The following is a 22,721-nucleotide window of genomic DNA, read 5'->3' as shown; positions in this document are numbered from 1 at the left end:
TTTAATTGGCTATAGTTTATATAATCTTGTGAGCGATCACTACATATAAAACTTATTGAACATTTACTATTCTGTGGGACTAAAAAACAATATAACTTTAACTACCATTAAAATACATATATATATATATATATATATATATATATATATATATATATATATATATATATATATATATATATATATATATATATATATATATATATATATATATATATATATATTAATGTCAAGTTGAAATTAAGCTACAGTCAGGTACGAACGTTTAAATATATTTAATATTGTATGAATATATGGTAATATGGTATTAAAATTCGTTTTTGTGAACCTCAAATAGTAAGATTGTAATAAAATTTAGAGTGTTAAAACTGTTAAGTAGGCACTGAAGTTAGAGTCAAGTTGACGAAAACATAAAATATATTAATGCACAATAAAATAAATAATAACTAAGCACTATTGATTCTATTTAAGTTTTTTTTAAATTACCTAATTATCAAACAAAATATTGATATGATTATATTATGTGTTCAATATATTTAAAATTATATATATAAATATATTAAATCATAGCTATAATATTTTAGCATCTCGACAACAATTTATTCATTTTAATATGTAAACGTAACTTATAGAATTTATATTAAAGTGTCAAGTACTCTAATCTGATTGATACATATTATTATAAAATATTTTAATGTTATTTTCGGAATGAGTTTGGCGAAATAAGTTTTTAATATTAATTATTAAAAGAAATTGCTTACTTGCACTTTCTCGCCGGAGAAAAACTTTCTCAAAACGTCCGGCCATGAAATCCAAATCGAAGGTTTTATTAATTCGCTATCCCCTGTACGCGAATAACCGTGGTATATGGTCGGTCAAAATAACCACCGTTTATATCAATGTCAATGCATGTATGTTGTAGCGACATTCAAGTTGCAATTGGCGACTGGGTTTTAAGTATGGTATTTTCCGTTATTGTCTTTGGATGCATTCAGTAAGTTGTGCATAACGACAAAATTCCAGCAAACCGAATCTGGAATGAGCCTCCTCCATACATGAACTTCAACACGACGAAACACACCCTTTCAGTTACCAAAATATGGTTATAGGCGCCAGGGTGCTCGTAAAATGCACATCAGTCACGGGCACGGTTATCTACCCGTATAATCTCACAGGCACTATATTTATGGTGACCACCAGACGTACTCTTTTTCGCAGGACAGTATTCTTTTTTTGATGTGTGTCCTAGTGTCCTTAACAATATTGTTAAGTACATGAAATTGTACACTTTTTAAAAAAATATATAAGCTAATACGTGTTTATGTGTTTTACGGTTTTTTATATTTTGATTATTACCACCGTTTAGATATTTACAACAATGGACATAACCAAAAAACTAACATAACTGAAGATAATTTTAGAAAATTTTACACGTGGTATTATTACCTTTAAACAATAATTTATACTTTAGTTTAAGTTTACTTAAAAATTTTTAAATTTAAAGTATTTTCATCTTAGACACACGCCAAATGAGTTGACATAATTTCAAATAATAAGTTTTAATTGTTGATTGTAGGAAAAAAATAATAGAGTAATCAGATAAAAAAAACAAATTATACAAATAGAGATGACCCATGGCCGCTAATAGCTATGGTATGGAAAAAATGGGTAGTAAAGTACACACATTGATTAATTATGACAGAGGAGGACCTAAGTTTTATAATGTACTTTTTTTTGGATTTTTATATCTGGTCATCTTAACTATATTATTATTTACAGGTCCCTTTTAGGAATATAGTCTCACAACAATTTAGTGCGTCTTGACTACGCTAGTTTAGAATTTATTGTAATATTATGACCCAATGCGTAAGTACATAGGTACCGTAAATACTAGTAAAATTGTCTCGTTAAAGTTTAAGTATTTTTATATTCTATAGGTAGTATACGAAATAGTCACCGTTTGACATAAGATATTATTCTATATTCATATAATTACAAATAGTAAATACCTAGTAATTTATTTTGATAATTCATTATCTTCAGTAGGTAGGTACTTATTATTATATTATTATTATTGTGATTTGTGTCCGATAGCGTAAATATATATTTCTCATAACTAAAATTACTTAACGACATTATTAAGTATGTGGTATACTCGTACACTCGTATTTATTTATTTTTTTTTTATTAAAATAGAAAAAATATACAATCTGTATAACACAATACAATAAGTAATTTAGATAAAAATTCTCGTATTTATAAGTAAAAGTTTATGAAATATTGTGATTTGTATCTTCTCTACCGTTAAGAATCTAGGGACCTGCAAATATTTGTTTACTTCACCCCAATTCACATCTACAGATGACATTAGCGATAGGCCAGGGGTTTTAGTTTTCTGACAAAGTGACCCTACCCAGTTACCACCATGCCTGTATTACACCAAAGGTTGTATAAAACACGATATTTGGTATAGTTACATTACAATAGTACCTACTACATAGTAAGTACGGCAGTATAAGTAATAGTGGTAGTACAAGTAGTTACCTCATACCTGGTATATTCAATATACTGCACTCGTATACACTCGGGTACTCATCATTTAAATTCGTACATAGTATTGCTATATAATATCTACGACATGAATAAATATCAAATCGACCATTCCTTTGTGAGAAATACGACACCGCGTCCGCGCCCGGGCTACAATCGCAAAAAACAATAAGAATGTGGTCGCCTCGCATGTTCGAGTCGTCCGAAAGAGCTGAACGTTATAACATGATAATAATTTATTCAAATTTTGAAGTAAGGAAATAATTATACAATGCCTATAATAAGCCAGTAACTGATATAACATTATACAGCCTGCGAACCGTAAAAGTCTGCGTGCGTGTGCGTTTGCGCGCAGAGGTACCGGAAAATTCGCATGCCGACGCGCCCATTCGCGACGCCCCCCACCCACCCACCGACAGAGGATCACGTTCGACTGATAGATGGCGTGGTGTCCGTCGATGAGGAGTATAATATAATATTGTTGTTGTTGGACGGGTGTTCGCGTAACGTGTTACCGGTTGCAGCCGGAGAAATAATAATAATAATAATAATATTGTCCGCGCACGCTGCCGCTGTGTGGTAGTACCAGTCTACCAGACACCAGTACGGTATCGCAATCGCTCTGTGTGTTACGTCGTCGTCGTCGCCGCCGTCGCTGTCGTCGCCCTCCCGATCGGTATCAGTGCGGGTTTTCCGTTTTCTTGTCTTGTGTCCGATTCCCGTGTATGATTTTAACAGTTTTTTCGTTCGTCCCACGGATGTGCGATATCGCGTTTTCTGGTTGAATACAAATATCGATATCGTCTTGAGTCGAGTACCCATCGAGCTGCGGGGCACCTGTAGTTCTCGGCAAATGGTTTCCGATCTTGTCTCGTCGCGATGGTAATTTCGTCGTCAACGGCATACAGGCCGTGGCTCTTCTGTGCGACCGAGTGACCAGGAGCGACGGACATCCAGTTTGTGGAAAAACGTAAAAAAAAGCGCGTTTGCGGCTGCCGTCGTCCGTTTTCCGGCCACCTTACGTCTCGTTATCGTGTTTTCAAAGTGCCCGCGAAACGATGTCAGGTCTGCATCAGTGGATTTTCGCGTCGTTGCTGTTGACTCACGCAGTGCTTGAAACCCATCAGGTGGAAGAACGAGGTGAGTGTCGTACGACAACAACGATTCGATATTTTTGCATAATAACACTGTGTTGTGCTAACATTATAATAATACCTATATTTCTTGCGATATTCATAATTTTATCTGATTTGCACGGGGTCGTATACGTATGGCATCCGTATGGCATTTAAATAAATAATACATAATGCAATAAGGTTTTTTATTGGATGGTTCAACGGGTCATGTTGGTGTAAATTATGTAGTGCGATGGTGGTGGTCACTTGATGTCTTTCCAGTTAGACGCTAAACAATCTTCGTGGAGGGTAATTTTGATATATATATATGATATTATCATTTATCAAACTAAGGCGAACTCAAATGGACATAATGAACAATTTGAAAGGGACCGCCGAAAACACATAATCGGCCTTTTTCAGACGTATTTAAACGGATAGATCGATTGATCAACACAACACTTGATATTATTTTATCGGTTTTTTTCGAGGTTTTTTTGTACATCTATCCAGACGGACAGAATCACGCAATATTCAAGTATTGTGGTTAGGTATTAATTCTTGCAATAACTTCCTTCGGTCGGTTCATATGATGATATCTTAGAAGATAAAGTACATTGTTGTCGGATAGATTAGGCAATTATCTATTTAGTATTACAATAACGGGATCAAAAACATGATATCTCGTAATACATATAGTATCTTTTATTTTATTTGCTTGTTATGCCTTTAATTCTTCTTTACTATCTTGTGTCTATGCAGCGTTTGATACGACACAATATTTCTCAATATCGAATAGATTATCATACTTCTTATAAAAATATAAATTCATTAAATTCTACGAATAACCACTTGATTTTTTTATTAATCAACTGTTAACTCCGTAATTTAATGAATAATAATAAAAGTGCATTCTTATATTATTATTTTATAAACTCATTACTGCACGAGAACAGTATTTGCCTCTTTAACAATGAAAATATGTACACATACCGATTTAGGTACTGTATCGTTTACCTAAATTGTAAATCAGTTGAAAAATAATATTTAAATACTGCGCTTGACACTACTGAATTATTCATATAGTAAAACTTGTAATTCATGTAGGTACAATCCAAAAAATAACAATAACTGACAGATTAATTGGCACTTAAAATAACATACCTTAGTTTTACGTCTTTACATATTAATTCGCATTATTACGAACTACATTATTAAACAGTAGCTTGTTTTTTTAAACTATTGTTTCACTACGTGATTAAATTTTTAAAAATATAAAACTATTCTAGATACGTTGTCATTTATAACATCAGAAATATGAAACTTATTTGTTAGTATGATAGATATTTTGAAACAAGTGGTAAGTATTTGGTTTTAAAAGTTGGTAGTTGAATTATTCAAATTCTTAAAGTAAAAATATATCGTTTACATTTTACTCTAGTAAGTAAATTTACAGTACTTAAAAACGTATTGATTACTCAGTACAAATACCGAAAAATAAATTAATGTTATCTAATTAGCTAATAAATTGCAATTATCTTATACATACACCGTTATAAGTATGGGAATAGAATAAGTGAATAACTCAAATATGTTTTACGTCGTGACTTTCAAAAACATTAAAATCATGATCTTCTCTTATCTAATATCTAGTATCCCCTAGGTAATATGTTTATAATTAAAGAAAACATTATATTTAATAAATGATGTCTTATAGGTTAGGTATTGGTGTATTATTAATTATTATTTATTATATACATTTAGTTGATGATTACTGTTAATAAAGAATTTAATTTTTTAATTTAACTAATCTTATTCTTAATTTGTTTGTCTAACAAGTGATAATAACAATAAAACTGTTAATAAAAATGTCTCAAACATTGTATTAAATGTTTGTTTTGAAAATGTTATCAACAACTATTATATTATGTTTATTTGTATACCTTTGTTCGTGAGGAATAATTAATAAACTGGTGGAAAATCTTTTTGTGAATAGAAGAATTCATATTTCCATTCAAAATACAGCTCGTTCACTCATTCACCATGGTCTTGTTCGAGGTCTTGTTTTATTAGATCTCCTCACGGACTCAACAATCGTGTTGGTACACGTAAAGCGGATTTTTATTCATCGCAATTTTCGCCTTGTCTCAATATTATTCATAACTTACTTTGAGTCGTATAATATGCTAATGCTAAAGCAGGTCGTGGCTAAAGGCTAAATAATTTGCATTATTTGTCTTTCAGAACACAATAATTTACGTGCTTTATTTTCAAGTGGTATTCTTAGAATGCTTAGGTGATGTATAAATAATAATATTATTTAAAGCGTATGGTCGCCGCAACCGTATTGTATTGTATTGTCACAGCAAGAGGTCCCGTCGCCTCACAATCCTTATATTATACGATCTATATTATTATTGTTAGCAGTTATCAGAATCGCAATCGTGTTTCGTTTATGACCATTTTCACTTTAAAAAAAAAAATCTTGAAATATCTAGAAACTATACAATAAAAACCAGGATATTGTTTATCTAAAGTAAATCTCTAAAATTTACCAACCTATTTAACGTACAGATTTGTACAGCATAATCAGTGCACACATGTCTACTGATGACATAACTTAATATATTATGTGCAAAATCTTAACTATTAAGTGTTAACCATATTATACTAAGTTGGTAATGTATTAAAATTAATGGTTAATTATATTAAATGTATTAATACAAATAAACATATACATTTTTATAATTTACTGTGGGTAAAAACTTTAACTTGCTCTTATTCGGTAAATTTTAATGTTTGCTTATTCAGATCAAAATTTAAAAGAAAAATTGCATTAAAGAACGTCTTATACAAATTAACAAACAATAAATTTACAAGGTTATTTAAAAAAACAAGTTTTGTATCTACGTTTAAAGTTTGAAGTTTTTAATTAAAAAAAATACTTAATTATTAATATCAGTTTTAGAATTTTGTTCCATAAAAATATTTAGTGTTAGCCTAAGTTAGAATATGCTATACACTTTTTGTTCATGAGTATCTCGACTTTTCGTCATCAATCATAATTGAGTCTTATAAAAATAAATGTATTGAACTACTGGTTACTTACAGTATTCCCTGAAACGCCCTTCTAATAAATTATTTAAGTTTTAATTTTAATTTTAATTTTATAATATAATATAAACATTTATTAATGACTATTATTTTATTTTTTATTAATAAAAGCAATAAATGTATAAACACTACATTTCATTTTTCCATTACTCTCAGTTTTGTACTTGGTGGTCATGTAGGGAATCCAAAAACTTTTTTTTCAATTGCTCATATTCATGTGTTTAAAATTATAAACACTAAGAACATTACATACGTATTTATGTAAATTACCCATATTATATAGTATATATATGTTGAAAAATACCTGTAATATGCAACAACATATTAATAATTTACCATTAAGAGGACGCCACACCCGCATGTGTTGTCTTCGTCGTACAAGTGCGTAGCATAGCAAATTCTACGCTCAGCAGATCACGTTTATCTCCGTTATTTTAAAACTAAGAGTGAATTGACCTATTATAAAAATTAAAGGCAAGATTACTACCAAGTGCATCTCATAGGCTTTTTATTATATTTTAATTTTAAAGCGAGTAATGAGCATTTTAAAATTGTAAATAATTTTTATATCTAAAAATACTCATAACTCGGCTTAAAATTAAAATATAATAAAAAGCCTATGAGATGCACTCGGTAATAATCTTGCCTTTAATTTTTATAATAAGTCAATTCACTCTAAATTTTAAAATAACGGAGATAAACGTGATCTGCTGAGCGTAAAATTTGCTATGCTACGCACTTGTACGACGAAGACAACACATTAAGTGTAAATAAAACCAATTAATAATATAAATTAAATAAATAATTCTTGACAGAACTGATAATCTATAATTTTGCCGATATCACAATTCTAGCATGGCGTCAACTATAGCTAATATATATTTCAGTTCATCATATTATTAGGATACGCCCGCATTATTATCGTAGAATAATACGATGACAGTTATAATCATTGTTCTCCTCGATCACGTATCCTCTTTGCTCTTTGCTACAGCGACGTTTCCGTCACCGTGTCTGTCCCTTTTGCTGAGAACGCGCTTCACATACAATTCGGATCCTTTTGAAAAAATTTTAAGTAAAACCCACTATTAAGCCGTCAACGGTTTTAATTATTGGAACCGGATGGATGTCACGCACATCCAAGGTGTAAGATTACGGTTTATTTCCTCCGTTCTGGGGGTACTGATGAGAGGATGTAGAGCCCAAGGAGGAAATGTGCACACACAAGGGTTGCGGAAGACACACATATTATATCTTTTGTGTAGATAATTTTATAATCATATTATGTATACGGATTATCTTGTGAACGCCCGGATTAAGGGTTCGTACGTGATCCAGTTGGAAGTGTGCGTGTACCTATGTTTTTTGAGAAGCCTTTTACATTTCCATAAGTGGCGCCCATAATGGGGTTGGCCCCTCATCCCGCTTTGATACGTGTACTTTATTAAGTACCTATATATAGCGTTAAACGGGGCTTTTTAATATTTAGGGATACAAGTAATTAAACACACCATCAGGATGTCAGGTTTGTCGTCTGTGTGTGTGTAGTATCTATTCATCGTAATGTCCAATGAAAAGCAAGGAATACATACACAATATAAGGACATATGACATTAGATTAATATGTATGTGTGTAGTATAACAGACAACAGTGATACTATAACCTATGTTCTAATACGCCTAATATAGTAAACCTTTATTAATTTTTATAGTCATTTGGTATAAGTATTCTAAAAAACAAAACTCAATAGTAAAATAACTAAGCATAATCTAAAATTAATATATTATTTTTGAAAGATATGTCCAATATAGTAGATATCCTTAGGAAAAATCATCATATGGGTGACATATACTTTTTAAACTAAATTTTTGTTCTAACCGTTTAGCAGATCACGATTCGCGGCACTTATTTATTTTAAACTGTCTCATTAATTAACAGAAATAGTGATTTTGTACACTTATAAGTTTAATTAGTCTTCAGTGCTCATATTTGGATATCAAGCATATCTATACTTATTATTTTAAGAGGATGTGATACCCGCATGTATTATCTCCATCTTATAAGTGCGTATCATAACAAATTTTACGCTCAGCAGATCACGTTTAGCTCCGTGAGTTTAAAATTTAGAGTGAATTGACCTCTTATAAAAATTAAAGGTAACATTATCGAGGGCTTCTCATAGGTTTTTTATTAAATTTTAATTTTAAAGCGAGCTATGAGTATTTTAAGATGTATAAAAAATTTACAATTTTATGAGGTTGTCGAAATAGTATTCTTACCTTTATATTTTGTAAGAGGTCAATTCACTCTAATTTTTAATTTAACGAATCTAAACGTGATCCGCTGAGCGTAAAATTGGCCATGTTACGCATTTGTAAGACTAAGACGACATACGGGTATCACGTCCTCTTAAAGGCTGCATACTAGTTGCGTCCCGAAAATATCTACAAAAAAAGGTCTAATCCGAATTGCGGCCAGAGTTTATTTTGGGAACAGAGCAGTTGCGGCCCGAGTTTTTTTCAATTCTAGATAATTTAATCTTAACCGAAAGACCTATCATGCAGTTACTTGGTATACTTTATAAGTACGTCCTAATATCTTCAACGGATGTAGAACGAAGTTTTTTCGATTTAAGAATATATTTACTGAAAACCGATGACTTACTGAAAATTTAAGTCTTTAATAGTCAACTGTAACTCTTCAGGTAACTTTGAAATATTATAAAAATATACTAAATTTATTTTTATTTATGACTTTTTATTTAGATGAGTGATGAATGTTCAAAATGCAACATCCTACGACTTTATACAAAATACATAGCTAAATAACTACATTAGGTATACCTACATCAATTATTTCAAATAGAGATATTTAATACATTTTTTTGTCCATATTACTTACTCATTTAATGAATTATATATATTTGTTATTTTTAAACTAAATAAATTTATTTAACATTTGTTTGCATATTTTTGCATATTTGGATGAAAATCAATGCATAAATGCATGCATATTGTAACATAATAAAATATAATTACATACATATAATTAATTTAATTTTAAATTCCGGGACGCAATTCATAATATGTAACTCAAAAATACTCGGGCCGCAATTCGTATTTATCCCAAAAAAACTCAGGCCGCAATTCGGAAGAAATTTTTACCGCGGGACGCAACTAGTACCCACCCCTCTTAAAGAGGTAAAGTTTGTAAGGTTGTAGAACGCCTTGCAGTTACGATGACGCAGCGGCGCCGCACGTTAAAATAACGCACGTGTGTACCGAGCCTAAAAGTTGAGGTCGGATAATGAATAGTTCATCGTGAACCGGTTAAGTGATATTTGAATTACATAAACTTGTTAATGATCCTATGAAATAATAAAAAAAAATGTTATTTAGCATTCAATATTCACGGTTCAAATTACGTAGTGATGGTACATTATATCACGTCTTTTTTTCAAAGATAGTTCAAATTATATTATAATATTATCAAGTTCTCTGACCTTATAGCCTGCTTGGATTAGGTAAGTGTGTAAGATCTAGGACTTTTTTTTAATTTGAGTACAACTATCTTTATGATGATGTTGTTGGTGTCAAATTTCGTCGAACTGTGAAAGAATGAAAAAAAAACTTAACAACGGTATTGTGAGCAACTGATTAAGGTCGATTAATACGACCCATTGGCGACATAATATACGCTTGTTCTTTGTCGACGAATCGTACATCTAGATTAAAATTATGTCATCGATTTTTTCTTACTTCTAAACAACTTGGAATTAAACAAAACAAATCGATTTGCCAATTGTATATTTAAAAAGATGCACCAATTTAAAAATTATTTTTAATTGTATAAATACACTAACTCTTCATTATAAAAGCTATAAAAACTATAATTTAGGAGAAAAAAAAAATTTAGGCGAAACTAAATATATAATGTGATATGTATTTACAATGTTTATTATATACCTAGTGTAAATATTTTAATATTATAGCTTTAATATGACGTATATTAGGCTTGAATTTTATCTTTACATTAAATAACATTTTTTTTTTTAAATTTACTTTGGTGCTTAATAATTATTTTGTGTTGTTAATTTAAAATTTTATTCTAATTTATATTAGGTAATCATAATAATTTACTATTATTTATATAACAATTTATCACTTATTTATTATACATGATTATTCTTAAACACCCACTAATTATTAATTGTAATTTAAACGTAATTATTTAATATATGATAGGTACATATATAATTTAATATACGCTTGAATTATTCAATAATAATATAATGTAATGACTTTCACGATTGATGTTACATCATATGCACAATTAATTTTGTCATAACAATCAATTTTTTAACCAATAAATTAGGATCGTAAGAATTAGATGTTTACGACGTATTTAAGAGACTCGTGCAAGTGCGAGAGCATACCGTGTGGTGCCACTTGTCACGACTTGTGAACGGGAGAAAAAAAACAGGGTTATAGGAACCACCTTGTTTTAAAGTGGCGTGCCTCCGTATAAACGGCGATCGTAATAAACCAGAACCAATCGGTTTAATGACAGCGGCTGGTCAGAAAGGATGTGAATTCCTATAACAGGCGCCCAACCCTCCCTATATAATAATCATCATGTATAGGGTGCACTTCACGCGCGTTCTTAAGTGGAAAACGACTGCTAGCAGTACCTGTGGCTAATGCGATGGCTTCCAACTGACCATTGGGTTGGGCAATATCAATTTTTTTTGTGTAGAAGTCGAACATTTTATAGCAAACTATTGAATTATTTTCTTAGAATCTTTTTGAATTTTGAGTTTTGTGACACTGTAACGATAAAAAATAAATTCGAGCAGTATATGTATTTGTCAAAATATAAAATTGATAGATCTAAAAATCCATTATTATTTCAATGTAGTAATTTTATTTAAGTTAAATAACAATATAATATTATGTAATATTTTACTTTGGTTGATTGGTTTCAAAAAAGTAACTGAAATTTATTATTCGTATTTAAACTAAATATTTTTCTAAACATTGAACTAAAATATGAAGAATAAAAAAAATTCTATTCAAATGTGATTGAAATGTTATTATTTTAAATTATCTCACAAATCATTAATAATATATTAGTTTGTAGTCACCATACGTCATTGTACCGATTTCGAACCATATTTACGATAAACCACTAGAACCAAATTTCTAAATTTTAAAGCTTATTTTATTGTTATAAAGATTACATATTTGAGTTTGTAACCTTAGGTAACCTAGACATTAAAATCGTATGTATAATATTTTCCAGCTTTTTAAGTGGTTCCTTCAATTTTAATTTATACTTTACGTAACAATAAACTAAAAGTACTTAATCAATAAAAAGCATGTCTTATTAATTATACTTGTTACTCCTAATTCTTATTCATGCCCGTCGCCCGTATGTTTTTAAAAACTAAGTGATATGTCGAGTTATTGTTAATTTATTTCAAGTATTTTTAAGGATAAATAAAATACTATTATTTTTAGAAACAACGGCTGATCTGTTCTCCATGCTCTTCTTAAACAGCATGTTGATCAGCGCTAACCAATACAAAACAGATGTGACACAGACGATAAAAATTGAATTTTGTTTTTATGTTTTGCCCCATCGTTATTTTTACTGCTTATAGTAATTATTTCTTACATACATTAACTGTTAATTTAATTTGCCAAACCAGTTACTTCAAGGAAGTTTTCTCCGTGTTCTATTCGTGAAATATTTTTTCAACCTTGAACTTTCTTTGCGAAGTCAGTGTCGTGATCGACAATTGGCGATTATTTAATATATTGTGTCGTATAACTTATTTTCTTAGTCTCTCATCCTTTATGTATATAAAAAAAAGAACATTCCTTCAGAATTGGCGCACACCAACGGTTCATAACAGTAATTAACTAATTAAGTACTGGGTCACGGAATTGTATGGATGGCTCACCTAAAATTTAAAAACTCACTAAAGTGATAATTAAAAAGAATGCATGTACTATGTGTATATAAAAATATTTTAGGTTTAATAATGTATATTTATATTTAATTCCCAATTAATATTGAACACTTATTTTGTCGATTTTGAAGATATCATTATGTAATGAATATAATATATTAAATATGTAGGTATAATACATATATATGTATATAATATGAATATGCCTATGGCCTTTGTAGTATGTAGTCGTTGTTAGTAATTAATTCTAATTAGGTAATGGTGTTTGATTCAAATTGTATGTGTTTTTATCATACTTGCCCAATAATAGCAGCCATACTTATTCAATTACTAATTAATTATTATAATTAATTAGAGATATCTAATAAGTATTAAGTAATAAGAATAACTAATAAGTAGTCAAATAAAATGTATGAATTGCAAAAATTGTATTTAATGATATTTTATAATTTTATGATTATTACGTAAATTGAATACTCGATATTATAATATATCATTTAATTTTGCTTTACACTTTGTTTCATTCTTTTAAAAACAGTATCACTGTAAGTAATATTTTAATTTTATGTTTTTATAATATATTTGATTAAATAATAACAATAATTTACTTAAAAATATAAGCCATCCAACTTAAATTAAGTTGAATTTATTTTATCAGAACTACTATTGTTAATACTTTTGAAGTTATATAAAATGAAGTATTTGCAGTACCTATTTTAGTTTTATATCTACCTACCGTTTAAAATTTCATCATCTGGATAGGTCATCGTTATTCTGTATCTTTTAAATAAAAAAGAACTGTTATAGGTGTCTATAATTTATACATAAGTTGGTGACATTTTATTAGAAAATAATAATAAAAATTACTATATTACATGCGTACCTATATGGTATATGTTATAGTACCTACTCACCAATGAGCGCGATCTTATTTGGGGACTTGATTTAGGTATGAAAAAAACTCTCACGTAAACACACGAAAATCAATGAAGTACCTGAACAAATCTTTTCTATTCCAGTAATCTATCTATTGTTGAATACATTTTTTTGGGGATCAATTGAAAAATATACGGTCGTTTCGGAAGTACTCGAGTTACTCTCTAACACGCTGTTATTACCTTCAGCTTTACGACCGGTGTTTTTATATACTATATTACGATTGTATATTATAATATTTACACGATGATCTTGTTTGTGCCCGTGTGCACGCGAGATAATCTCGAGAGGCGGAAGGATTCCCACGACGAGGAGCCGTAGCAGTAGCGCAAGTGTGCATGTATGCGACGTTGCCAACGATGACAGGTGTGTAGACGGGACGGGTGTGGGTGGCTATGGCAGCTAAAAGAGGAGGGGCAGGTGTGAGTCGAAGCAGGTGGCCTTACTTCTTTGGGTTCTCACGACCTTCTATACATCATATACGCATAAGGTCCCGTTTTCGTGGATTTCATTTTTGGGTTCGCGACACGACCAGACTATAACAATAATTGTAATTTACATATAATTATATATTTTATATTATAAGCGTGCTACAAATAGTTCAAATTAAGGTATAACTTTTTATCATTTATTAAACCCTCTTTAATATTCGAGTGATAATAACATGGACAATCATCCCCTTCAAGAACTGTCATTTTTTTAATCACAGATTAAATGGGAAGGCACATAAATAGAGAGTTTTAACTTAAGAGATTAAATAGGAAAAGTTGATATTATTGTATTCTATCTTTTTTTTTTCATCAATTGTATGGTTTGAATCATTATGTTTTCAAGTACAATCCATAAAATAATGAGTCTTTTCAAAATCAAAAAATAATTTTCTCTTATATACTTACAAAAAAAAACCGATAATTTTTAGTGATTTTATAGAAATGTGTCCTCGAGATGCATATTTTTTAAAATATCTGATTTATTTTTTACATTTAATTTCATCTAGAAAAGCATACAACAACCGTCAGACACGACCTTGGATACATTTTTTTATTTCAGTGAATATAATATTTACAAAGATTTTTAACTCGTCTTATATGATAGACAATATTCTACTAAGTTTTTTTTTAGATTTTTGTTATTTTTTTGACACGCGATGGTAACCGCGACTATATGTAACCACTGAATGAGATCTGTCATGAGGCTCAGGCGGCCCAGCCGGTGTTATGCGCGTATATGGGGGGTTATTGTACTTGGACGTGCCCGGTATGAAGGTATGTTCCGTTCACACTTCACTGAACACGATGAATTGAAAGTACAAAAAAAAGTGTGTATAATATTATAGGAAAACCTCGTCTGAATAGAAATTCCTTTCAGTATGGACATGAGGCATAAAAATATTAGACGCTGCGCGTGTACCACCACAAAGCACGTCGTAGCTCTCGACGACTATGGGCTAATTAAAAATTAAAATTAAACATCTTACAAGAAGAAGATAGAATTCCAAACCCCAAGATACTCACGTTCGTAAAGCACTCAAGTCTCAATGAAGTGTCTTTGACAGTTTTAATTTAATTTAATAATATTATAAATTTTAAACTATATGGTCGAAAATCGTGTATGATAAATAAACGTAGACACAGAAAAAAATTAAAAATATTAAAAGAGTAACATTTAAAAAATATAAATTAAGTTTTATTATTGGCTTACTACATTTAAGTACTTATTGTTACACAGTAATATAATTTATATTCGTATTAAAAATGATAGCCTATGCATTGTAATATTAAATTAATAAGCTATGAATATCCGTAATAGTAAAAAAAAAAAAATAGCAGTTAATAAAATAATTGGTCTCTACATTTTCTGTATCGTGGGAATCGCGTGTAAATAATCTAGTTGTCCCAAAATAGTATTAAAGTTGTTGAATACCTAGCCACAGCTGATTACATTGAAATCAAACCGCTTACATATAAATATATAATGCTTTTGAAAATAGTAAATGCAAACCATCCAACCTGTGTACATCCTTTACTTCATCATAATAATTGTATACATAATTTACTCACACAAAAACGGCACATTGCACATGGATTAGTTAGGTATCTACTGTATTTTCTAGTTACATCCAGACTTGGGTAGAATATTTTTAAAAGTATTTCGAATAATTAAAATAAAGTATTCAGAATATGTATTCGAATACTTTATGACAATAATATTCCTAAGTATTCGGAATATTTTGAAAAAAGTATTCCAAATACTTTGTTTTTAGTAGATTAAGTGAGTTTTTATTAGATTTCAATAACAGTATTATATTTTTTCAATTCATTGTTTATAAATAAATATTATAATAATCTCGATTATATACACCTAGCAAGCAATCTATTAGTTATAAACTAATAAATTATATTCAAATTGAGTGGAGCAACTAGGATTATTTTTTATGCGTGGGGAAGGGGTATACATTTATATATAATAGGCATACGGATATTTATTATAGGGAAATCCTGAAGTCATAATAATATCTTATTTTCATCGCTAGATCATTGCTACAAAATTGAAAAATAACATTACTATTCCACTAAAAATAGTAGGAAACAAAATAATATACATAATACTGTAAAATATTTTCTATAGCAATATACATATATTATACAAGTTTTTAAGCAATTTCTATGGCCGAAAAAGAATGAAATTATTTTAAAATGCGATTGGACGTTAAAAAAGTATTCAGAATACTTAGAAATTATAAAGAATACTACCCAAGTCTGATCATATATAATCTCTGCATTTTAAGATGATATACCGGGTGATATACTAACAATAATAACGTATATTATAACGAATTATTGTAATTTAACAGAGCTTTAGTGACACTTTCATGTTAACTTGTTCGCTCGATACTTACCTATTTCAGATGTATCGTACAATTAAGTATTGACTATATTTTTTTAATTTGAGAATCAATGTGTGTACAATACTAAGTACAAATGTATTATACACCATATTATTATTATGATTTGAGAATAAAAATATATACCACTTAGGGTTACTTAAGTTAGGTAAGTTCAATAAGGTTTTCTGTTATTTTTTTTTTTTTGTTAAGGCTTCAACAACACAGGTTTGTTTTATATTTTGTATATGTAATTATATTTAAAACGCAGCAATTTATAATATACTAATAGAAAGATATTATTAGTTAAGAAGACACTTATATAAGTCATAGTAGGCTAGTTTTTATTATTAGAACTGAACTCATTTTTTTTACACTTGTCTGCTTTTTCAACTTGATTATTAAAAAAAAATATTTGGTAAATTGATATAGATGGTTTAATACAGTGTATTGTCAAAGGATTATTTCGACACGAAGATTTTTGACCACATACTAGTCGTCCACTGACGTCGTCAGCTGCATAGACCCCCTCGAGTGTTTGTTTGTTTTAACCGATAATAATGATGGCTGGAACTTTTGAACAGAACCGGTTTCATCGTTCCCGGAGGCGCAAATACAAAGTAGATTATAATTATTGCCTATATTGTCTTGTAACCCACTGCATGCATATAACTCACCCGACAACTTAATTTATATTAATCGGTATTATTCTGCTTTTTAATCTCGTCCCCGTTAGCTATTTACTCACGATTTATTTCCACATATTCGTTTTTCATTCATCATAATATTATTCTGTTATATTTACATAATATATCGACCGGTTTTGGATTCGCTCACATATTTTCAGTATACATACGAGAACCGATTTCATTGTCAAAGACTTGAAAGACTACAAACAAAACTTATTTCAAAACTTTCTCGATTCCTTGACAAAAAACCAACGGATAAAACCATGTCAATGTTATGCCATCTGTATGATATGTTGAGATGGAATAACGAACAATATTAACTTAATATTTTTGTTTTAATACCTTATTATACTTCTGTAAAATTTAATTAATTACGTAAAAAATAAACATAACATATAAATACCATTCATCACGATGCATCTAAAATATTTTAAGCCCGTTACTGTATTCTAACATTATAAAAATATGATACAATAAACATAAGACCTACTACTTAATCTATATTTAAATTTCAAACACAATAAAACCAAAGAATCTAATCATTTAAAATTGTATTCAAAATAATTTTAAATTATATTTTATTTGTTACTTATAAATCTGTGGACACATTAAACAGGTTTGAAATTGATTATCATAAAGTTGTAAAAAAATGTTATTGTTTCAGGAGAATTTATACATTTGTTCACACTACTTCTATACCATAATATACTTCTATTCGATATAATAATAATTCTAATGGTACTTGATAAATAAATAAATAATTTGTGAACGTAAAAATGCTTTTAAAATTTAAATATTTTTGGTTGGTAAATAATATTTTATTTATCTTTTATATATTTCTATAAAATTTTAATTTTGAATTTGTCGCCATTTTTTTCATATAATATGTATAAAAATAACGAAATTTATCATGTTATACAGTATGTTCTTAGATTTTCTATTAAATATTAAATTTAACTTAAACCAAAAAAACAAAATAACTTTTAGTAATGTGTTGTGTATAGAGTTAATATTCTTTGTAAAAATGAAAAAGTTAGTGTTTTAAAAAAGAAAAAGATATGTGTCTAAACAATTAAACCTGTTTTAGAGGTAGATTTTGATGATGGCGCTGATAATAATCTAGGCAAATACGTGACCAGATTATAACGTAACTATTCACTTTCAAAGACCTGCATGAATATACCAATAGTGAGGCCCATAAACATTGAGTCGTGTACGCAAATATGTAATAAATAATTTTAAAGTACCTAATATTTTTTGTATATCATTGAATAATTATTTTTCTTGAATAGGTAACAAAAATAATGATTTCATTTTATATTTTAATATCAACATAAAATGCATATTTTTTTCACAATTTTTCGATTGGTATAATATATATATTTTATAACTATATAATAATATATACTTATATAAGTTATATTACAATTTAGTTATGTTTACAATTTAAATATTTATAAGATGTTTAAAAAATGGGTGAAAACTCGTTTAAGTAAATTTTATGTCTATTCACATAAACTGCATGCTATAAATATGTAGTTTTTAAATTACATAATAAGTAGTTCTTAAGGATTGTTATTGTTTCAAGTACAAGTACATATGGTAAATTGGATATAAATGTAATTATTTCAAAATAACTAGATTATTTAAATAAATAATTGTTCCGAAGAAAGGATTTTTTGAAGAACGTTGAAAAAAAATTGTTCCCACAGTAAAAAACAAGAAAAAAATAACTTAAAAAATGTGTTCAATATTCTGACTGACATATACATTCACGAGGAAGTTTCTTTAAAATGTATTGTACTCCGAAAGACCGTTATATTTTCTTTATTTGATTAAGTTCCGGTCGTCACGATGAGAACCTCCTCAATACAATTTATTTAGCGAGCGAGGGTAATAGAAATGTAAACCACGCCTGCTCCGGTTCTTCTTCTTATCCAGATCTATCAAACCGATTATCATATCACTTCCGACGAAATCATTAGAACTCCAACTGAATCACAACACTGTGCTACACAACATATTCAACATAATATTTTTAAAAAAAATGTATGTTATTTAAATAAAAAATAAAAATAATATTCTCTATAGTCTATAGGGATTACAATATTGTACGGCTCCATCATTGAGACATATTTTTCAACTTAGCGCGGGATTTATATTATAGACACCCTTATAATTACTGTTGAAATCCGGAAATCCCATATGGACGACCCACATTTGTCGTTTACACACGTCTGCGTCCGTCATTTTTTTCTCACAGTACATTTTTCTGAAATGTGGCTCGTTAAAATCAAAACCAACCTGAGTTTAATATTATACCCACGCTCACGCATGTAAACAAAACGGTCGTAACTTATGCAAATTCAAATTATCAATGATGATTTTTCTTCACATCGAGTTTTTAGGTTGCTGCCTCGGAGGTTCCATACATTTTGCAGCATATATATATATATATATTATAATTTATGATGTAATAATAATTAATTTTATATGCTGAACCGACTATTACCTATTTAATAGTGTTGTTGAAGCTGGAATACTACGGGGTGAGCTGACGAACGGCGGTTGCACGAATTCTTTATAGGATGTGTCATTAAATATGCATATAAATATAGCATTACAATTGTGTACTTAAAATATGTGATTATGTCAAAATACCTACCAATAATAGAAGGTGGTTAATCTAAAACGTTACCTACATTATTTTTTTTACTCTACAAAAAACTACTCTGATAATTCATTGTCGTACCTAGTGCATACTCTATAATATGTGTAACTATCGGCGTAAGGTGTAAAAAAGTTGGAAATTTAAGTTTTCCGGATAAGCTAGGTTTTAAAGGTCTAAAGGTAACAGCATTTGTCAAGATACTCATTGCAAATGGTACGTAATGAACTAATTACTAATAGCTGGTATCGCAATTCGCTGTGGTCAGTTGTCCCGGGATTCGAAACGTTCGTTGTTTCAGTTGTTTGAATCTTCAAAGTGCATTACACATATTATGTCGTATAAAAATAAAATAAATAAAATTGTGACGACCTTACACTTCATAAAATTATTGCGTTAAAATTTTTCATTTAACTCGAATCTAAATAAATTTATAAATATTAAAATATAACGAAAATCGTAACACGTTTTTGCACAAATGATCCACTATAACAACATAGTACCTGATAGTGTCATTTACCATAATATATTTTTCTGTAAAATTTATATAGTGTAGCTTAGAGCATATAAGTACCTAGCCATTATAATAAAATATAATATACAATGTTATAGTGCATTTACGTGATTTCTAGAATAAATCATTTTTTTCGTGGAATAAACGTTTTTTTCCACAGTGGTAGGAAGACTTGTCTCGGGTTCGAGGAGGGCCCTGTATGTGTGTGTGTGTTTATGTGAGACTGTGATGGTATACGGCGGCGCATATACTCTTCACATGCACCATACGGTTGGAGCGGCAGCAGCTATATTGTCAAGGGGAGTCGGCGGAGCGTGGCCGTGTTCTCTCCGGTCGTTTTCGGTCCCGGCAACGTTGCCACATTGCTCCGGTCCGCACGACATCGCGTGTGCGTCTTCTCCAACAGGTAGTCGCGACTCCGATGTAGCTACCGTGTGCCTAATACCTATCGCTGTACTGATTCCCGTCCGAATTCCATTCTACGACCGCAACGTCTCAGAGTGCACACACGGTCATTGCAGCGGCGTACATGTAATAATAAAAATATGTGTATGTGTATAAAATGGGTTTATTATCATTAGACATTTATATGTTATGTACGATACGGGTATGATGGTTTTTTAACATACATTTTGTGTGTTCCTCTCAGTGGCCGCCGTTGGTTATTCACGTTCTTATTATTATTATCCCTCCCTCCAACCCCCTTCGACCACATACCCGTTTAGGTAATCGTTTCGAATCGATTACATATTATATCTGGATCCGCGGTCTTCAAACGTCACGACACGACCACGACGTGGCTGCAATATACGTGTATAATCATATGATAACGAATGAGTTTCTTTTTGAAATATGCGCGCGGGCGACGTTTTTGTTTTCATGTACACATAGTACCTTCGCTGCATTGCTGGTAATATATTATGTATAATTGGTGTAACTTGTACCTTCGTGTAATATTTGTCTTTTTTATTCTAAACCGCGATTCATAGGCCATAGCTCACGTATACGTTGTACTTGTCTGCGCGTACCGATAGTCATTTATACACCTCATTATATAATATATTGTGTCACTTGTATCGTAAAGTTTGTATTAAAGTTTGTATCGAAAATTTAATATGGGACGCAGTGAAGTTATCATTTATCGCATATTATACCATGTTCTTAGAATGATTTTGATTTTAGAGAAATGTATTATGCATTAGAATTTACATCTGACCTGCAGACGACGCTACTCATTTTTATTTATTAACTACGTCGGATAAATCTATAAATATTAACGTGTTTCCAATGAAATGATTTAAATTAAATATGCGTTGTAAGAAAATCATAACTGCTGCTTGCTATTTGAGATAATATATTCTAAACAGAGATGTCAGTGTAGTATAATGGAAGTCAGCAAAACAATAGTTTGATACGATGGCCAATTCTTTAATCATTTATGCATATTATAATACAGTTGCAGCTTCGTCGGTTGTGAATTGTATTGTTTATTGCGTTTCCTATAACTTGTATGCAATTGTTACGAGGTTAATAACTGGGCTAGGTCGGTAAGGCTACAGTCTGTCTCCATGAACCATTTTGTAACAATAATGGTTATATTATTTGTTTTGTTTTATTTTTTACCTTTCCCCTTCTTTTATTTTTTATTTTAATGCCTCTAGAATATTCATCAGATTGTATTATTATTCTTAAGATGAACCTTGTGAATTCGGTCGCGGTTGTTAAATATCAAGGCAACACATGCAATATAATCATAAAATAAAATAATTTAAACTGTAATGTAATCCAGAAGTGCAATGTATATTTGTTCACCATATTTTTAGTTTTATTAAATTTTTAATGTTTACTAGTTTATTCAAATATGTAATGCAATATAATTATCTAAGTACGTTACGCGAAAATTAATTACAACTTGGTGCGGTGAGGGAGCAGGGTGTAACTTATTTAAAACATGTTCAAAATAATGTACTTTGTAAGTATTAAGTACCTATATTATGTAATCTACTAGTCTATAATAATAACATTTATCACAACCATGTAACTATTACTACATTTTACTTTAAATCCTCCAAAAACAAATATTTGTGCGAAGTCAATCTATGTAATTGTTATGTATTATGATCCGAAACACTGAGCTGATGTCTAGTAAATGTATTGGTTTTTAGCAACATTCAAAATGAAACGAATATGATCTAATTCTTTAAATAGTTAACGAACGACTATTGTAATATCATATGTTATCATGTCAAAAACTGCAAAGCAGAAATAAATTTAGC

General features: G+C 29.8%; 1 protein-coding gene across 1 annotated transcript in view; it reads left to right on the top strand.

Annotated features, from left to right (window-relative positions):
• The first annotated feature begins 3,145 nt into the window (after nt 1-3,145).
• Egfr (epidermal growth factor receptor) overlaps nt 3,146-22,721 on the top strand; it is an 82,874-nt gene continuing 63,298 nt past the window's right edge. The window contains exon 1 of the mRNA XM_015509361.2: nt 3,146-3,690. Coding sequence (XP_015364847.2) covers nt 3,609-3,690 — 82 coding nt within the window. The 5' untranslated portion in view covers nt 3,146-3,608. The remainder of the gene's footprint in view (nt 3,691-22,721) is intronic.

The sequence above is a fragment of the Diuraphis noxia genome, unplaced genomic scaffold (genome assembly GCF_037042655.1).
Source record: "Diuraphis noxia isolate RWA-SAM2 unplaced genomic scaffold, SU_Dnox_SAM2 contig0002, whole genome shotgun sequence".
Lineage (NCBI taxonomy): Eukaryota > Metazoa > Arthropoda > Insecta > Hemiptera > Aphididae > Diuraphis > Diuraphis noxia.
Note: the sequence above shows the minus strand (reverse complement) of the source record. Positions and strands in the feature narration are given on the sequence as shown.